The 20,007-nt window shown below is 45.3% G+C and overlaps 1 protein-coding gene across 1 annotated transcript in view; it reads left to right on the top strand.

Moving 5' to 3' along the window:
* Positions 1–614: 614 nt before the first annotated feature.
* LOC128068253 (ubiquitin-conjugating enzyme E2 E2) overlaps positions 615–20,007 on the top strand; it is a 356,270-nt gene continuing 336,877 nt past the window's right edge. The window contains exons 1-3 of the mRNA XM_052661375.1: positions 615–746; positions 6,144–6,327; positions 16,256–16,306. Of these exons, the coding sequence (XP_052517335.1) occupies positions 6,152–6,327; positions 16,256–16,306 (227 nt within the window). The 5' untranslated portion in view covers positions 615–746; positions 6,144–6,151. The remainder of the gene's footprint in view (positions 747–6,143; positions 6,328–16,255; positions 16,307–20,007) is intronic.

The raw sequence follows: 20,007 nt of genomic DNA, 5'->3' as shown, positions 1-20,007 counted from the left end.
CGCCGCAGAGCCGGCAGGGGAGCCGCCTCAGCCCGGGCCGCGGGAAGTTTTCCACCCCGGGCGCGCGTGGGCATCGCGCGTCCGGGGTGAGTGCGCCCGGGGTCCGCGCCGCAGCCGCCGGGAGGGAGCTCCGAGCCGGGGCGTCGCCAGGGCGGCAGCGGCAGGCGGAGAAGCGCCGCTCCTGCCTCGCCTCAGGGCGAGCCGCACCCGGCAGCGCGTGCCTTTAACGCGCGCGCCCGTCAAGGTGCCCGCGGCCCTCCCGATCGGCCCTGCAGCCTGCCTCCCGCGCCTCGCGGGCCCCGGCGCTCCGTCCCGGGGGGCGCCCCTCGCCCGCCCCCGCCGCCGTCCGCTCGCGGGGCTCGGCTGTCACTTCACTTTCCCTCGGCGCCCCGCGGGCGCGCGCGGCGGGGAGGGGGCGGGGCGGCGCGGGGCTGGCGCTCTCGCGGTCTCTGCCGGGCGCGCGCGGGCACGCTCCCCGCGGGCGCGCGCAGCGGGGGCGGGGCGGCGCGGCGCGGGGGCGGGGCGGCGCGGGGCTCGCGCTCTCGCGGTCTCTCCCGGGCGCGCGCGCGGGCACGCTCCCCCGCGGGCGCGCGCGCGGACGGCCGGGCGGCGGCGGCGGCGGCGGCGGCGGCTCACGGAGGCGGGGGCTCCACTTTCCAGGACTCAGGGGCGGCGACAGCGCCAGCCGCGGGCAGCAGGCTCGGCAGCCGGAGCTGGAACGGCCGGGCGCGGCGGCGGCGCCGGGGGTGAGTCCGGCGGGCACAGGCGTGGCCGGGCGGTCCGCTGTGCGGGGCGGGGGTGCAGGTTCGGAGACCGGACGGCCCGCGGGGACGCCGACCCCCGGGGCCTCGTCGGCGCCCCTGCCCCCCGCGTCCCCTCAGCGCCCTGTCCCCGGGCTGGGGCTCGATCCCGCGACCGCGCGGACGGCCTCGCTCGGGCGCCGGAAGCCCCGCGCCCCTCCCCCTCCCCCCCTCCCCCCGGCGCCCCTCCCCCCTCCCCCCGGCGCCCCCTCCCCCTTCGGACCTCGCGTCCCCCGCTTTCGCCGCCCGCCGCCCCTTCCCTGTCCAGCGCTCCCGGAACCAAGTCTCCGGGAAAGTGCAGGACGAACGAGTGTCACGGGGAAGTGCCGGCCCGGCCGCACGCGGGGTCCCTGCGGACCTGCCCCCCATCATCGCCGCCCGCGGGGTCCCTGCGGGTTCCCCCACCCCCGGGCCGGAGGCCGTGCGGCGTCCGCCCTGCGGCGGGCCGTGTGTTGTTCCCGCTTTGTGAAGCCCGCAGTCCGCGGTCCGAGCCCGTTTTCCTCGGCTCGGTCCTCCGCAGCCCAGCTGGCTCGGTTCGAAGCCGGGTTCCACCCCCAGCGCCCCCCTTCTTCCGCCCCCCCCCCCCCCCCGCCCTGTCTCCCCGCTCTCAGTGTTTTCATCCCCTTGCCCTTTATTTCTAATTAAGATAAAGCGGAGCTTCTTGTGGCTTCTCCCCCCCGCCCCCCGACAACCGACCAGAAATGTCCAATCCATCTTCTCTTAAGGAAATTAAGGCCGCTTTGCAAGGATCTCTCGTCCTGTGCTCGGTGGCTGTTAGACCTTATTTGCATGTTGCCCAGATTCACCGTTTTGCATTGTGTATTCTTGAGCGTCTACGCAAATATTTTTTTATTTAAAAGTGCAAAAGGGAATGCTAGGGTTTACCTTAAGAGTATCTTGCTATCTCGCCTTTCAGAAAGATTTTAAATTCTTCTTAGTTGTTTTTTTTTGTTTGATCTCCGATTCTTAAAAAAGTATGTTTCTGAATAGGTGAGAATTCGTTCTGGACCTTGGGAATCTACAAATTTGTGTTGACTCACTTTGGATGCCCCTTGGCTCTTGAGAGTTCTGTCTGTGGGCTGATGCCAGTGATGGAGGGTTTTCATATAATGTCATACCCCATTATAGAAAGGTGTTCACCGCCACACCATAGCACCTTTTCCTCAAATCTTGGGTGTTCCTCTATTATTTCCTGCATAAATATCCTTGCAGGTAAGTTAAAGGTAGTATAAATAATTTAATTTTACATTTTAGAAAAGTTTAGAAGCGCGGCTGGGAAGGCAAATGGCAAGATACAGGACAGAATTAAGCGTTTTCCTCTTGTTAACTCAAAGGAACACTTGCTTCTGCAGTTTTATACTGTGAGATGCAGTTCTGAGGCTTATCTGGACGGTAATCTGGATTCACGGAGTGACTATAGTTGTTTCTATGTTATCAATAATATTTATCACCAAATCATCTCATTTTTATGAAACGTGAGTTTATTTTTATAGGTTGCTAATTTCCGGGACTGTAATTTACACAGCTAAATACCCTTTTAGATAATTTTTGAGTTGAAGAAAGAACAATATTCAGACTTTTAATATAACACTTCTTTGAGCAAAGTTCGATTTTACTATTTTATGTTTAGAAAATGAGTATTTGAGTATAAAGTAAAAATCTTACTATCTTTGAAACTATCATGGAAGAGTAGCTCCCTGTTTATAACCCTGGGATTCCAGTTTATCTTCACTCTAGATTAGCTAATTGGATCCAATTAGCTATTTACGAATTCATCTTAAAAGATAATTGTAAAGTGCTGATTTAGAAGATAACATTCACTTCATGTATTTCTTTTTTATTTTTTTATTTTATGTGTCCTGCGGCTTGCGGGATCTTAGTTCTCTAACCAGGAATTGAATGCATACCCTCTGTACTGGGGACACAGGAGTCCCTTGAAGATAACATTGAGAGAGTTTTAATTCAGGAAATTAAAAAAAAAAGTTGTTTATTTTTGGCTGTGCTCAGTCTTTTGTTTTTCAGGGGCTTCTCCCCAGTTGCCTCGCGCCCAGGCTGCTCTGCGCTGGTCTTCTCGGCGGTGGCTTCTCCTGCGGAGGAGCCCCGGCTCTCCGGCGCTCAGGCTTCAGTAGTTGGGGTACATGGGCCTAGTTGCTCTGCAGCATGTGGGATCTTCCGGAGCGGGGGTTGAATCCATGTCTCCTGCATTGGCAGGCGGATTCTTTACCATTGAGCCACCAGGGAAGCCCAGAAAGTTTTTTTTTTTACTCATTTGTACTTTAGAGAGACAAAACACCAGTCGTGCAGCTGATTAAAATGTGTACAGACTGTTTTTTCTTAATAAAAATTAGTTGCCACCTAAGTATTGCGGGTAATTTTTCCCTGCACTGTTTCTGTAATTAGACACTCAAAACTATTAATAAAACCCACAGAACTTCCCCTTACTCTTAGTATTTGAACAGGATATGAAAACTGTGTTTCTGAAAGCTTCTTTTATAGTGGTTATTTGTGGCCTTTAGGTGAATTTATCACCCGTAGGTTGATTTGGATGAAATAAGGCTTCTTAGGTCAAAAGTGGAAATCTTTTTTCCTTACGTGAAACTGTAGAAATTATACACCTATTTGGGTATTTAACAGTTCCCTAGTGAGACTAATTTTAGTCTTCTGATACTGTGGGGCAGTTTATGACATTTGGATTTCAGACTGTGGCTCAGATTATATCATTGAGTAGTCTTTTAAGTAATTATATGTGCTCATAGCACTATTAGATATTATGTAATTACACATAAATAAGAATATTAAGATGAATATGTAGCTTTATAACTAATGTAGTATACAACTGAAATCTAGGCATAGTTTGTCAAACTAAAGCTGGAGCTTCAGTAAAAAAGAATTTTACTTCATTTAGGTGTTTGTGTATTTGTCATCTAATGGATTGCTTCTAGTTTAAGACATATAAAAGGATTTCTCAATCGTTTCACATATCTCAAAATATTGCCAGCAGCGTTTTGCTGCATGTGAGGGCCTTTCCCTAAGAACTACTCTTTCTTACTCCCGTGCACAGCTGTTGTCACAGGCTCTTATGTACGTACTTACAAGGGTTTAAACTCATATTATTATTATTTTTTTACTCAAAGAAGTAAGCTGAAAAAAAAAATCAGCGTTAAATCCAAGGATGAGAATTCTAAGTAAAATGAAAATAAGAAAGAAAGCAAGAAATATGTTAGGCCTGTTCGAGCTGGATGTGGAACATACTGATATAAAACCTCAGGATTCTATTAAGTGACTCCAGTGCTCCAGCTGAGGAGACTGTTGTGCTCTATTTAAAGAGAGGGAAAGCCGTCGGGTTTCCCCTGCTTCAGAGCTGTCTGGGCAGACCTGTTTTGTCTGGCGTGAAGAAAGGAAGCTGGTGAGGGTGACGGGGCTGTGTCTTGTGATGTCTTATTGAAGGTATTCAGGATTTTCTGCTGGCTCTTCGCCCCCTCTGCTTCCCGCTTCCTCAGTTCTCTTTCAGGTTTGTCTTAACCTTTCTCATTTCAACCACTTCAAGTTCTGTGTTACGAAATCACTTTGATTTAGAGCAAGCTACAAGTGAAATAGAGCGAGCTATAAGTTAAATCTTGAGTGAGGAGGAATTTTAATTATTGTCAGCTCGCTCTACATTTGGACCAGTTGTAGTAATCAAACAGTGCTTTATTTGAGGTATCTTTCTTTTACATAGTCTTATTTTAAGTCTTAATTTGACTAAGAGTTACACAGTATCTTTTTCAGAAGGCATTTGTCCCCATTCATCTGTGATTCTTAAAGGTGTACTTTGTGTTGTTGATGGCACTCCTTAAAGGTAGTTCTGTGTTTTGCAGAGAGGCGCCCCAGAAGGTAGGCGTGCCAGCTCTGGTGGTGCTTGAGGGGACAGCAACATGGTGACAGTCTGGGCGTGGGTTTCGTCCGTTTGGTTTTGGATTTGTCAGTAAACTCTAAGCTAGTTGGGTCACAGGGGACGTCCTCATGATAGTAAGACTCAGAAATCGATGATGATAGAATGATTGTTGCCAAGAGAGAACTGGAATTTTTTGTGCGTTATCTAGATTGTGACAGCTTACCCACGAACCAAGATCCTGAGAAGATTGAGTTGGTGATCAGAGTTGCATGTGGAGCAAAGGGACTTTGAAAGCCTCGAGGTATATTTCATCCTGGCCGCGGCGGGAAAGATGGGCTCCTTCAGGGTCTCCATACAGTCTTCATCGCCTGTGAAGCCTGGTTTCTTGGTGTACCGTGGGATCAGGGCTGGCACTGACCTACGGTTCAGTTTCTGTTTATTTTTTAATTTTTATTTTTTATTCTTATTATTTGTATTTTATTTTATTTTATCAGTTTCTGTTTAGAATCACGGAGGCCTCTGTTGTCACAAAGATTACTTAAGACAGTTGACTGACTTAGAGGATTTAACCTTAGCCCAGCCGGAGGATGTATTCATGCAGTATTGGTGCCAGTGTTTGCCCTATTCTCTGCTTCTGTGGCCATTTTTACTGACTTACAGCACCTAGCAAGTCGTCTTAACCTCTGAATCAACTTGCTTATCCTAGGACCCAAGAGCCCGGCACAGTGCCTGTTGGGGAGCACAATTTTATTTTTTTCAATAACGCTTTATTGACATGTAATTCATGTATTGTAAAATCCGCTCTTTTAAAATGTATAGCTCAGTGGTTTTTAGAATATTTAGAGTTGTACATCACCATTATCTAATTTAAGAACGTTTTCATTGCCCCTCAAGGAAACTTTGCACCTCCTAGCTTTGTGCCTTTCCCCTTCTTCCCTCACTCCTGGCCCCTGGCGATCGCTTAACTGACATTTCCGTCTCCATGCACTTGCCCGTTCTGGACGGTTCGAACAAATGGAGTTGTGCAGTTTGCGGCCCTTTGTGCCTGGTGTCTTTCACTGAATGTCATGTTTTCAAAGTTCATCCACAGCGTAGCTTGCACATAGGTACTCCATTCCTGTATGTGGCTGGACGGCATTCCATTGCTCGGATATCCCACATTTGGTTTATCTGTTCATTGTCAGCTGATGGGTATTTGAGTTGCTTCCTCTTTTTGGTTCTGTGAATAATGTTGCTGTGAACATATTGTGTATATATATTTGTTTTCATTTCTTTTCTCAATACATTTTGAATGAATGAAGGAAAAGTTTTGGCAGCCCCCAAAGCTGTTACGTAAAGTGACCAAGTCATTCATTTTATAGTGAGTTTTCTTTGGTTCCTGTAAGATTCACTTTCTCTCTGTTCTCGAGCGACCTTTCTGCAGTCCTCCCCCAACTGAATAAATTATTTGTTCTGACTCTTTAATCCAGGATCTAAAATGTCCACTGAGGCACAAAGAGCCGACGACAGCCCAGGCACTAGTGGGGGAAGCTCCGATGGAGACCAGCGTGAAAGCGCCCAACCGGAGCCGGGGAGAGAACAAGCTCAGCCCAAGAAAAAGGAAGGGAAGATATCCAGCAAAACAGCTGCTAAGTTGTCCACTAGTGCTAAAAGGTACCTCGGTTATGGTAACGTCTTTGCTTTTAGTATCAATTTATGACCTGAAGTTCTATCTTTCTCTTGCATTTAATCATTTTTCTGGGATATGGACCATGAAGTTCATGGACTTTTTCTTCTTCAAGATTATTTCTTTTTCATGATTTTAATTGTATGGAGTATGAACTTTTTGGTATTTAAAGTCAGTTAAACAGCATGGCAAAATTATAAACTACGTATCCGTAGTGTGCGTGTATGTATTGTTAGGTGAATATGAATAGGAAAGTGCATGTAAAAGTGTGATAATTTGTTTTATGGTTCCTTAGACCATTACTATTTTATTTTATTGAGCAGCAGAGAATAAAAGTGGGAGTCTATTGAAATAATTACTGAATGATTATCTTCACTCACTGTTAGTAAAGTGAGAAATGCAGGAATTAATAACAATAGAATGGGAAAGACCAGAGATCTCTTCAAGAAAATTGGTATCACTTCAAGATACCAAGGGAACATTTCTTGCAAAGATGGGCACAGTAAAGGACAGAAACAGTATGGACCTAACAGAAGCAGAAGATATTAAGAAGAGGTGGCAAGAATACACAGAAGAGCTGTACAAAAAGATCTTCAGGACCGAGATAACCACGATGGTGTGATCACTCACCTAGAGCCAGACATCCTGGAGTCCAAAGTCAAGTGGGCCTTAGGGAGCATCACTGCGACAAAGCTCGCGGAGGTGATTAAATTCCAGCTGACCTGTTTCAAACCCTAAAAGATGATGCTATAAAAGTGCTGCACTCAATATGCCAGCAAATTTGGAAACCTCAGCAATGGCCATAGGACTGGAAAAGGTCAGTTTTTATTCCAATCCCAAAGGAAGGCAATGCCAGAGAATGCTCAAACTGTTGCACAAGTGCACTCATCTCACACTCTAACAAAATAATGCTTGAAATTCTCCAAGCCAGGCTTCAACAGTACATGAAGCCTGAACTTCAGATGCTTAAGCTGGATTTAGAAAAAGCAGAGGAACCAGAGATCAAATTGCCAACATCTGTTGGGTTATAGAAAAAGCAAGAGCGTTCCAGAAAAACATCTACTTCTGCTTCATTGACTACGCTAAAGCCTTTGACTGTAGATCACAACAAACTGTGGAAAATTCTTAAAGAGATGGGAATACAGACCTCCTTATTTGCTTCCTGAGAAGTCTGTATGCAGGTCAAGAAACAACAGTTAGAACTAGACATGGAACAACAGACTCGTTCGAAATTGGGAAAGGAGTACGTCAAGGCTGTATATTGTCACCCTGCTTATTTAACTTCTATGCAGAGTACATCATGCAAAATGCTGGGCTGGATGAAGCACAAGCTGAAGTCAAGATTGCCAGGAGAAATATCAATAACCTCACATCTGCAGATGACACCACCCTTATGGCAGAAAGCGAAGAAGAACTAAAGAGCCTCTTGATGAAAGTGAAAGAGGAGAGTGAAAACGCTGGCTTAAAACAACATTGGAAAAACTAAGATTGTGGCTTCCAATCCCATCACTTCATGGCAAATAGATGGGGAAAACAATGGAAACACTGACAGACTTTTTTTTGAGGGGGCTCCAAAATCACTGCAGATGGTGATTGCAGCCATGAAATTAAAAGACGCTTGCTCCTTGGAAGAAAAGCTATGACCCACCTAGATAGCATATTAAAAAGCAGAGACATTACTTTGCCAGCAAAGGTCCAAGTCAGAGCTATGGTTTTTCCAGTGGTCATGTGTGGATGTGAGAGTTGGACTGTGAAGAAGGCTGAGCACTGAAGAATTGATGCTTTTGAACTGTGGTGTTGGAGAAGACTCTTGAGAGTCCCTTGGACTTCAAGGAGATCCAACCAGTCAACCCTAAAGTAAATCAGCCCTGAATATTCATTGGAACTACTGATGCTGAAGCTCCAATCCTTGGCCACCTGCTGAGAAGATAGAATATCTCTTGGTAAATAATTTAAAGGTGAATTGAATCTAGTAGAGTCTTTTCTGGTCCAATGATATACCGTCTGAGAATTTTGAGCCTGTGGACTGTCTGATTGTTGAATGACAGCTTCATCCTTTGCTGGTGGTGTGGATGAGGGAACCCATCCCAGAGGTCGTACCCCGTGTGGGCTGGAGGACCTTGCTTCTCTTTGGTTGAGTCGGTCCACGGGTTGGGAAGACCTTTCTCAGGCCCCCTGCGGGCCATGCCTTCCTGGGGAGAGTTGTTAAGAGTGACGGTGCGCTGTCCATTCTAAGGGCTTCTGGTAGCCAGGTTCCCTTCCTGGAAGTGTGTGACCGATGTCCACCCTCTGCTGAAGGAGCCATGAGGAAGTCAGACGGCCTGGGACTTGAACCCCTCGGCTGTCTGTACTGGGCGGCGGGAAGGGCTCCGTGCGCTCCTGCCGGCGCAGCGCAGGTCCAGGGCCCTCAGCTCACGGGACCTGCGCCTCTGCTGCCCAGTCCCAGCAGGGAATGGCCGGCTACGGGGAATGCGCGTGGACTAGGGTAGAACGGAGCGGGGCTGGAGAAACAGACCTTTAGAGGAAGGAAGGGAGGTGGGTGGGCACGGGCAAGAGACACTCAGGTACAGACTGAGGGCGTGCCAGGTGGCTCAGGCAGTAAAGGCTCCGCCTGCAGTGCGCCCTGCCTGGGTCGGGAAGATCCCCTGGAGGAGGGCGTGACAGCCCCTGGAGACCCCCAGGGACCGAGGAGCCCGTGGGCCTCAAAGAGTGGGACACGGCCGAGCAACCAAGCACACGGTCTCTGAGAGTGAGGGTGCTGTCGGGGAGCGGGGAGGACGGCCCGCCGGTGGGGTGTGCTGGTCTGCCCTGCCCCAGTGTCTGCCTCTGGGGGGTCCTTCCCCATGCCCCTCATCGGGGCGCCGCCACGGAGCATGGCAGAGCATCTTGCTGGGCGGTGGAGCAAAGCCCGCAGTCTGCGCGGAGGCGAGCGAACCGGGACGGGTGTGAAAGTGAGGATTGGATGAGGTCCTGGCATTTAGTTGCTCTGTGATATTAGATACATAGTTTAACATTCCCAAGCCTCATCTTTCTCATCTGTAAAATGGAGACAGTAATAGTCGCATCTTCACAGGGCCAGCGTGAGGATGGAAAGTGATACAACTTTTATTTGGCACACAGAAAGGTTTCTTACACTGATGCTGCTGTCCTTAGACTTTGTGCCAGTTAAAGCCTACAATAGTATTTTACTAAGTCCATGTGATAAATTTTAGAAAAATGAAGTTTGTGTTAATGCTATGAGGACTTAGTGCTTTTTGTTAAAATAGTAACAGATGCTGTAATTATACATATATTTTATAATAACTCAAGAAAAGTACTTTGCACATAGGTGTTCAGTTGCATAAAATATGCTGTAATTGTAGATTAATCATTAGGTGTAGAAATGGTTTTCTAGAAAAAAATCTCAGTTTTCAGGTGTTACAGAAAAGTAATATTGGATACAGAAAATATTAAATTGGAATTTTATTTAAACAATGGTATAAATTAATTTTTGCCTGTTTCAGAGTTAAGAGGGAGATTACAGTTATTTCTTGATGCATTTTTGCTCTTCCTTGGCATGAAATTATTTCTTAAAAAATTGGAGTGCTTTTAGCATGGTCTGTTCTCTTCATAATTTTATGTGATTTTAATGGATATAATGTAATATTGTCCTAGAAATGATATTTGGTTTTAGACTCTAAATTGTTGTTAGGTTGGAAGGTTGATTTCAGTATATTTCACTGTGAAATTTTATTATAATATATGGGCTAATCTGTGTCTTTTTCACATGAGAATGAAGTGCTCTTTGTAGATAATCTTTTGTAATTATTGTATTTTATTGATTCTGAATGTTCATTTAAAATTTTTCAATGTTCCTGAAATCAGGATGCAGCTTACAGTTGATGTGCAGAATCATTAATTTAGGTTGTCTTAAAAATTGAGCAGTTTTTCTGAATCATAGATGACTAGTATGTATCGCCAGTCAGAATTAAGCTCTGGACCTATTGCTTGCAGTGGCTCTGTGTTTTCTAAGTTAATTCAGAGATTTGCTTTGAGATTTAAGAAATTTTAGTAACCAGTTGCATGATGTTTTCTTTTGAGAATGAGTTCGTTTTGGAAGGTTTTGAGGAATGCAGACCATGGGGAATACTAAGTGGATGAAGTTTTTTTTAAATAACTGTTAAGAAAATACCTTTGTGAATCCCCAAGTCCATACATTCATGTTCTACTTGGCCCTGAGTGAGTTACTGAATTTTCTTGAAACTTGAATATGTGTTTGTGTTTGAAACATGTTTGTATATATACAGCCTCATTTTTCTGAACCATTAATCCAGTATGCTGGTATTAAAACGAGCGCTTCATGTCGTCTCCACCTCGGTTCAGTTTCGCTGCCGTGGTCTGCAGTTCAGTCTGAAGGAGTCATTATTATCTCCCCTTCCCTGCCCCCCACCCCTCTTTCTTTTTAGCAGATGACAGTCACATGTAACACTCCTACTGTTCCTGGAATATTTAAGGTTTTAGGTGAAGTTGTACAAACTGAAATTGAGTTTGCATTTTGCTTCTGACTTGTTCCAGTAACATATGCAGTTGCTGACTTCTGTATCGTGGTCACCGGGGAAGCGGCGCTGCTGGACGGAAATTGGAGATACAGACAGTTGTCTAGTGGGCTTGTGTCTAAAGAAATAATTTTGTCTTAAAAGTTCTCATAAGAGAGAGGAGAGGTTGTTTTGTTTGTTTGACTTAGCAAGATAATTGCTTGCCTTTTCACCTTAACAGCGTGCAGTTACTAGCCTGAGTTTCCTAAATGGGAACTGATAAAATGGTAGTACTTAAAGAATTCTGTGAGATTTATTTAATTCACTTTTAATAGCCTAAGATCGTCATGTAAAAGGTGCCACAGTAAGTGTGAATTACTGATGCTTTTTCATTTTTCCTCACCCTAAGGGACAGTGCCTGAAATAGCTGCCTTCCTTATTACCCCACATGTCAAGACTGAGAAACTTAATACATACTATGATCACAACTTTTGAGATAGAATTGAATTGCTGTCATTGAAAACAGCAGGACATCTTGCAGCTGTTTAAATAGCAATTCTTAGTATAATCTTTTCTGTCAGGAGAAATACAGCCCTTCTTTGGTAGCAGTGGCTTAAAATATATTGTAACACACTGACTCACTGCTCAAAATTGTCAAGTTTATCAGTAAATTGCTTTTTGTATTGAATAATTAGATTTAGAATGATAGACATCTGGAGGGGTTTCAAGTTCCATTATAGAATTCTGTGACAAAATTATGACATCAATTTTTTAAACCAAAAGGGACAGTATAAGCATAAAGCAAGATGAATTATTTGAAAATCCCTAGGAAGTTCTTTTACATTAAAATTGTTTTCTTTGACACTTTAAGCATGGTCTTTTGAATCCCTGCTCTTTTGGTTCTCTGAGTTTAAAAACAAAAGTATGTGTTTGTATACACACGCACACATATACACACGTATTCGGATACACATCTGAATCATTTTTCTGTATACTTGAAACCAGCACAGTCTTGTAAGAGTTTTCCATGTTTCTGGTAACAAATAGTACAGAGACATTCTTATTACAAAGCAACAGTTTTCTGTTGAAATACTTTCCCTGTCACAATTCCTTTTAGCTGACTATGGCTTGACCTTAAGTAATATACTTACACTTAACTTTTTGAATTGTTAAATAATACCTTTTGTCTCCTGGCTGTGAATTTTGAGGATGTTCACCAGCTTGTTCACCTGCTTTCTTTTCCCTCCTCCCAGATAATGATACTCGTTTTTAAAAAAGTACTGGAGGGATGGGATGGGGAGGGAGGTGGGGGGGGGGGGTTCAGGATGGGGGACGCGTGTGCACCCTGGGCTGATTCATGTCGATCTATGGCGGGGACCACTACGGTATTGCACAGTAACTGGCCTCCAATTAAAACACCTAAGAAAAGAGTATTGGTCATCTTTCTAAACGAAAGAGTATATTTAAGCCACTGCTGCTCGTGCCTCACCTTTCAGCAGTACTCGATGGTTCCTTACTTTGTAAAACGGGGATGTTGGTACCTTTGTTATTCCTTCCATCTGCTCACACCCCCACCACCCACTTTTAGTTGGTTTCTGTTAGCTACACTTGACTTTACATCTTCATGGTTAGTAGTAGTTCCATTTTACAGTCTAACTACAACCTCTTGCCTGTGCTTCATCGATAATAAAAGGCCAGTAAACTCTGTAGGTTTACCTGTTTAGTGCCAGACCAGCTGGTGTGTTAGCATCAGATTTCCTGTAGGTCCAGTGTTAGGATCTCTCAGCGATCCATGCAAAGAAACGGAGGAAGACAACAGAATGGGAAAGGCTAGAGAGCTCGTCAAGAAAATCAGAGATACCAAGGGAACATTTCATGCAAAGATGGGCACAATAAAGGACAGAAATGGTATGCACCCCACAGAAGCAGAAGATACTAAGAAGAGGTGGCAAGAAAACACAGAAGAACTGTACAAAAAAGACCTTCACGACCAAGATAATCATGATGGTGTGATCACTCACCTAGAGCCAGACATCTTGGAATGTGAAGTCAAGTGGGCCTTAGGAAGCATCACTACGAACAAAGCTAGTGGAGGTGAATTCCAGTTGAGCTATTTCAAATCCTGAAAGATGATGCTGTGAAAGTGCTGCACTCAATATGCCAGCAAATTTGGAAAACTCAGCAGTGGCCACAGGACTGGAAAAGGTCAGTTTTCATTCCAAACCCAAAGAAAGGCAATGCCAAAGAATGCTCAAACTACTGCACAATCGCACTCGTCTCACACTTTAGTAAAGTAATGCTTGAAATTCTCCAAGCCAGGCTTCAGCAACACGTGAACCATGAACTTCCAGATGTTCAAGCTGGTTTTAGAAAAGGCAGAGGAACCAGAGATCAAATTGCCAACATCCATTGGATTATAGAAAAAGGAAGAGAGTTCCAGAAAAACATCTATTTCTGCTTTATTGACTATGCCAAAGCCTTTGACTGTGTGGATCACAATAAACTGTGGAAAATTCTGAAAGAGATGGGAATACCAGACCACCTGACCTGCCTCTTGAGAAACCTGTATGCAGGTCAGGAAGCAACAGTTAGAACTGGACATGGAACAACAGACTGGTTCCAAATAGGGAAAGGAGTATGTCAAGGCTGTATATTGTCACCCTGCTTATTTAACTTCTATGCAGAGTACATCATGAGAAACGCTGGGCTGGCGGAAGCACAGGCTGGAATTCAGATTGCCGGGAGAAATATCAATAATATTGATATCAATATCAGATATGCAGATGACACCCCCCTTATGGCAGAAAGTGAAGAGGAAGTAAAAAGCCTCTTGATGAAAGTGAAAGAGGAGAGTGAAAAAGTTGGCTAAAACTCAACATATAGGAAACTAAGATCATGGCATCTGGTCCCATCACTTCATGGTGAATACATGGGGAAACAGTGGCTGACTTTATTTTTTTGGCTCCAAAATCACTGCAGATGGAAGGATGCTTGCTCCTTGGAAGAAAAGCTATTACCAACCTAGACAGCACATTGAAAAACAGAGATGTTACTTTGCCGACAAAGGTACGTCTAGTCAAAGCTATGGTTTTTCCAGTGGTCATGTACGGATGTGAGAGTTGGACTATAAAAAAAACTTAGTGCTGAAGAACTGATGCTTTTGAACTGTGGTGTTGGAGAAGACTCTTGAGAGTCCCTTGGACAATAAGGAGATCAAACCAGTCCATCCTAAAGGAAATCAGTCCTGAACATTCATTGGAAGGACTGATGTGGAAGCTGAAATTCCAATCCTTTGGCCACCTGATGTGAAGAATTGACTCATTGGAAAAGACCCTGATGATGTGAAAGATTGAGGGCAGGAGGAAAAGGGGACGACAGAGGATGAGATGGTTGGGTGGCATCACCGACTCGATGGACATGAGTTTGAGCAAGCTCTGGGAGTTGGTGATGGACAGGGAGGCCTGGCGTGCTGCAGTCCATGGGATCCAAAGTCGGACCTGACTGAGCAACTGCACTAGGATCTTAATGCTACCCAATGAATGACAGCATTTCGGCAAAATGCCTCCTTTGTATCCCAATCAAGTATCTGTTACTTGATTACAAGTGCTTTCGTCTTAGTTTCGCTCCTTTCACTCTGTGCCTTTCTTACCGAGCTGTTCCTCTTGCAGCACTCCTGACTGTCTCCCTCCCGTGACTAGCAGGTCTTTATCGCACCCTTGTATGCTCCGTGCCCTCTGGGCCGTCTCAGCCTGCTTGATTTACACCATGCACTTGTCTTCCCAGTTCAGTGAGGTTTCTCCACCAGCGGTGACCACCGCCCGCTCTCTCTGTCTTTTATTCCTTTTTGCACTTTCTGTATCTGTGAACCCGCCATCACCCTGGGGTGCTGAAGCAGTGGCAGGTGAATGTGTGTGCTCTCAGTTTACTGCCTTTAACCTGGACTTGACCTGTTTTGCTTTAAAGTGCCTGTTTTATTTATACTTTTGTGTGGAATCCACAGAGGGTGTTCTATATCAGATATTTGAGACTTCTCTTATTTAGTTCCATGCCATGTGTACTTTAAGTGCACATGAACACACTGTAGAATCTAAGAAGTCTCAGTGGGACAGCGGAATTAATAGGTTTTTTTATTTTTGGTGTTAGATTTGTTAGTCTTGGTCTATGTATCGATGTGAGAATTGGACGGTAAAGAAGGCTGAACGCCGAAGAGTTGATGCTGTTTGAACTGTAGTGCTAGTGAATACTCTGGAGAGTTCCTTGGACTACAGGAAGATCAAACCAGTCAATCATAAAGGAAATCAATCCTGAATATTCACTGGAAGGACTGATGCTGAAGCTCCAATACTTTGGCCACCTGATGCAGAGAGCCCACTCATTGGAAGAGACCCTGATGCTGGGAAAGCTTGAAGGTGGGAGGAGAAGGGGACGACAGAGGATGAGATGGTTGGACGGCAACACCGACTCAATGGGCATGAGTTTGAGCAAGCTCCGGGAGATTGAGAAGGACAGGGAGGCCTGGCGTGCTGCCGTCCATGCAGTCAAGAAGAGTCAGACAGGACTTATCCAGTGAACAACAAACAACAACTATTTCATGACATCTTCCCCACCTTGAGTCAGACGACTTAGAAAAGTGACAGTGATATCTGTACCAGAAATTTCATTCGGGGAAGGATACTGGAGTGTGCTGCCATCTCCTTCTCCGGGGGGTTTTCCTAGCCCAGAAGCAAAGCCACGTCTCCTGCACTGGCAGGTGGATTCCTTACCACTGAGCCGCCAGGGAAGCCCATACAGGCGGTTAGGTGAAGTAAAAAATAAAAGATGAAAATAACACATGAGGGTAAAAACAGGTTTTTAAAATAAAAATTCTTTTATTTCCCCTTTGCAGAACGCGTATGCTTAGTGTTTGCAGTGGTTTGAGTTTCCCTGGTAGCTCAGCTGGTATAGAATCCGCCTGAAACGCAGAAGAACCTGGTTCCATTCCTGGGTTGAGAAGATCCCCTGGAGAATGGAATGGCCACTCACTCCAGGATTCTTGCCTGGAGAATCCCATGGACAGAGGAGCCTGTTGGGCTACAGTCTGTGGGGTGCAGAGTTAGACACGACTGAGCGACTCAGCACAGCACAGCACAGCACAACAGTGGCTTAAAGTTTTGATTTAAGTCGTGCTGTTGGTGAGAGATGGAGGCACAGATGGTGGCGGGTCTGCGCTCTGCAGATGCGTTGTGGAGACTGGGGCAGAAATCGCTCACTTGTTGGCACTGTGTATGATGCTTTATACAGTGGTAGTATTTCACATTAAAAGCGCACAAATAGGAAAGATCGGTGTAAAAGTGTAAAATTTAATGGAACATTAAAAGAGTAAAGACATTTTAATGTAACTTTCTTTGTCTTTATTTTCAAGAATTCAGAAGGAACTTGCAGAAATTACATTGGACCCACCTCCCAACTGTAGGTAAGTACTTAATGGATTTTTTTAAATTTGTATCTCTTGCAGAAGGTGTAATTGAACTGTTGGTCTGATGTGTCAACTGTTGTTGGAGCCTGATTAATCCGTGAAAACATGGTTGTGTTTTGGACTTAAGTGACTGTGAAGACAGTGGTTGTGGTGGTCTCCATGCAGAAATGGAATCTTCACGAGTCTGTGTCGTGGCAGATGAAGTTGCCCGGAAAGAGTAATGCAGCAACAGTGAGACAATGGGATTATAGGGATTAACATCCAGTGACCTTCAGTGGAAGAGGTGTTGGAGTTTTAAATGATTTCTTTCATGATAGAGTGATACTGTGGCTAAAACATTTGCTGTGTGATAATTTACTCAGCTGTTATCTTGCTGAAAATTGATTTTTAGAAGTGCTGGAACGTTAAACAGTGTTTCTTCATGGTTTACATGATTCCTTATAGTCCTGGGTTGTGGTGATTGGAGGCGGTGAGGTTAAGTTTAAAACACTCTCTCCATTATGACCACATACCCTCAATTTTCTGGTCGGAGTTTACCGATGGGAAGTTAAAGTGCTTGCTTGGAGTTGATTAATGATGTACACAGAGGAGGAGGAGGGAAGTTAGCTTCTGCTGTATCTCAGCTCTGGCACAGTTGTCGGAAGATGGGTGTTTGACTACTTGAAGACATTTCTTTGTATTTTGATGTCAGTTCAGTGTTGGAACCAAGCCAGTGGGGAGTTCTGTAGTTTAAATTGGTAGCGCTGTGTGTCAGGTGAGAGGACGAGCTTCAATATTGAGTACATTGTTGCTATGATTTCTGACTTTACTGAACTTAATATGAAAGCAAAGTAACAGCTCTGGGTATTAATGGAAGTGAAAAATTTGTAGGTGGCTATATGGCTAATTGACAGCCATTATTGTGTTGGAAAAATTCTAATAAGACTTAATGTTTGTAGTGAATTTATTATAGTTCTTTACATGAGAGTCACATAGAGTATATAAACTTGTAGTAATAATGTTCAAAGAATATTTCACTCAACTAGAACAAATGATTCTTGGTTAGGAGAAGCTGTTGAGTAGTCGGGTGTTTTGGTCATACTCAGGCTGTGTTACATCAGAGCTGTTTCAGATGTCACATCTTTAAGCTTTGGTGGCCAGTTCGTGTAAATGGATTGATTTGTGGAAAACCTTCAGTTTGAATTAAACTTAAAGTCTCTTGTTTCATAGGGTAGTATTTGTTTTAATGTTTGAATCTTTAAAAAAAAAATAAACCATGTATTACCACATATTTCTGTTATCTTTTTACAAACAACTGAAAAGGTAGATATGTGAACTTAGTTTATACACTTACTTGCTTAAACTTTGAAAACAGATTATTGACAAAATAAACAAATTGCTTTGTTTTAATGAGCTTGTTTAGGGCTCATTTTTGATGAATGTAATCCATGTATAATATGCAATGATTAGAGTTTGCAGTTTTGCTATCAGATATATTATTTCCTGGTGCATTACTCTAATTTACCTTTGACTTATTACAGATAATAATTAAACTTAGATTAAACCAATATATTATAAATGTGCATGGAAACTGAAAATTCTGAGGAAAAAAATTACATAATGGTTATTCCTTAACTAAAATGGTTAGATCATAGTTCTGCTTAATCAAAAAAAGAAACGCTTAACTATGGAAATTTGGGGGTTTACTTTTTCATTGAGTCTTAAAGTGTACTGGTTGTGCAAGGAAAATATTTGTAATAGTGTTTCATTTAAAAAAGGTAGATGTCTCATATAATTAGCCCCTCAGTTTCAAGGCAGAAACCTACTCAGTTATATTTTTCCCTCCAGTTTTATTGAGATACTGACATGTAACATTGTAGAAAGATGCCTTGTTCGGTGGATTTGCTGGCTTATGGAAACTTTCAGTGAAATCCTTTTATCCATGTGAAGATTGGATAGCTCAGATTGCTTCAGAACAAGGACTACCGGTGCAGCTTCTTTGATTGATCCTCAGATAGCTGATGGACTTACTGATCAGGCAGAGACGAAGGTCGTGCTCCTCTTCATGTTTGTGGCTCCCCTGTGGCAGAGGGTCCTCTGTGCTGGGCTGCCTGGAAGTGGGGGATCCTGCCGCCCCCTGCGGGCCCTGCCCCTCACGTCGGTGCTCCCTGCGGGCCCTGCCCCTCACGTCGGTGCTCCCTGCGGGCCCTGCCCCTCACGTCGGTGCTCCCTGCGGGCCCTGCCCCTCACTTCGGTGCTCCCTGCGGGCCCTGCCCCTCACGTCGGTGCTCCCTGCGGGCCCTGCCCCTCACGTCGATGCTCCCTGCGGGCCCTGCCCCTCACGTCCACGGCCATGTGAGCCCCGTCCCTCGCATTGACGGCCACGTGGGCCCCGCCCCTGACGTCAACGCTCCCTGCGAGCCCCGCCCCTCATGTTGACATTCCCTGCGGGCCCCGCCCCTCATATTGAAGGCCATGCGGGCCCTGCCCCTCACTTCGGCGCTCCTTGTGGGCCCCGCCCCTCACGTCAAGGGCCATGCGAGCCCCGCCCCTCACATCAAAGCTCCCTGCGGTCCCCGCCCCTCACGTCCACGGCCATGTGGGGCCCGCCCTTCGCATCGACGGCCATGTGGGCCCCGCCCCTAACGTCGAGGCACCCTGCGGGCCCCGCCCCTCACACCTGCAGCCATGCGCTGGCTCCTGAAGAGGGTTACCGTGGTCTTTGCATTTTGTGGTGTCAAATAATTGGGGTTTACAGTAAATCTGTCCACCTATATTTTAGTGAATTGCAATAACTGTCTTCAGGAGAAGTTAGAACATAACTGGTTTGGTTTATTTTTGGCACAAAGTCAACAATACCTCTGTAGTTGATTTTTAAAAGTTCTGTGCTGCCTTCGCGTGTGTATGAATGACTGTAACGAGTTTATAGAAGTGTGGTAAACTGAACGCATCTGCCGGAGAGAGTCAGAGTCCCGCCCACCTCGTCTCCCTCTGAGTGCCCTTTCCCAGGACAGCTGCCTCTCGCAGCCCTGCCCTTCAGGGGCTTGGGCGGGCCAGCTCCTTGCCACGGATGGAGAGTGTGTGCAGGCGCCTCGGTGAGCTCAGGCGGTCAGAGCAGAGAAGGGTGTGACCTCCGCGGGGTCTCGGTGAGGGTGTGTGTGTATCGCGTTCCACTGGACTGTGCTTTAGTCTTCTTTCCTAGAACTGAGGCGGTAATGCAGCCCCGTTCTGTGGTTGTGTCGGGTTAGAGATGGGACCTCGGAGCTCTAGTGGATCTCTTGCGATGTCCGCTAAGCGGCTCTGGGGTTCACAGTACAGGAACCAGCGTGTGTCTGTCTTCTGCTGTAGTATCGTCCAAGGTCTTCCCCACCGCTGCCAAGGTTTTCAGCAGACTTACATCTTTTAAGATTATGCACAAAGTATTTTGATGATCCGTTATTTCTCTGTATAGGAAATATCTGCCTATACAGTTTCTGGGTTTCTTTTCACTTTTTTTGGTCATTGTTTTTGAGGTAAAAGTGCAGTAATACGGTTTTTTTTTTTTTAGGCTTAAGTTGTTTTATAACAGAATTACTGTTTAAAACCAAAACTTTATGATTTTTCTAAGAAAAAAGCTTCTATTCACAAAATTGTAGGGTCTGTAGGATCATAGGCATAGGAATGTGTACATAATCTGGGCGAAATTTGGTTATATACTTTGAGTATTCTCTGTTAATGGT

The sequence above is a fragment of the Budorcas taxicolor genome, chromosome 24 (genome assembly GCF_023091745.1).
Source record: "Budorcas taxicolor isolate Tak-1 chromosome 24, Takin1.1, whole genome shotgun sequence".
Classification (NCBI taxonomy): Eukaryota; Metazoa; Chordata; class Mammalia; order Artiodactyla; family Bovidae; genus Budorcas; species Budorcas taxicolor.
The sequence above is the reverse complement of the archived record's forward strand: the minus strand, read 5'-3'. Positions and strand labels throughout refer to the sequence as shown.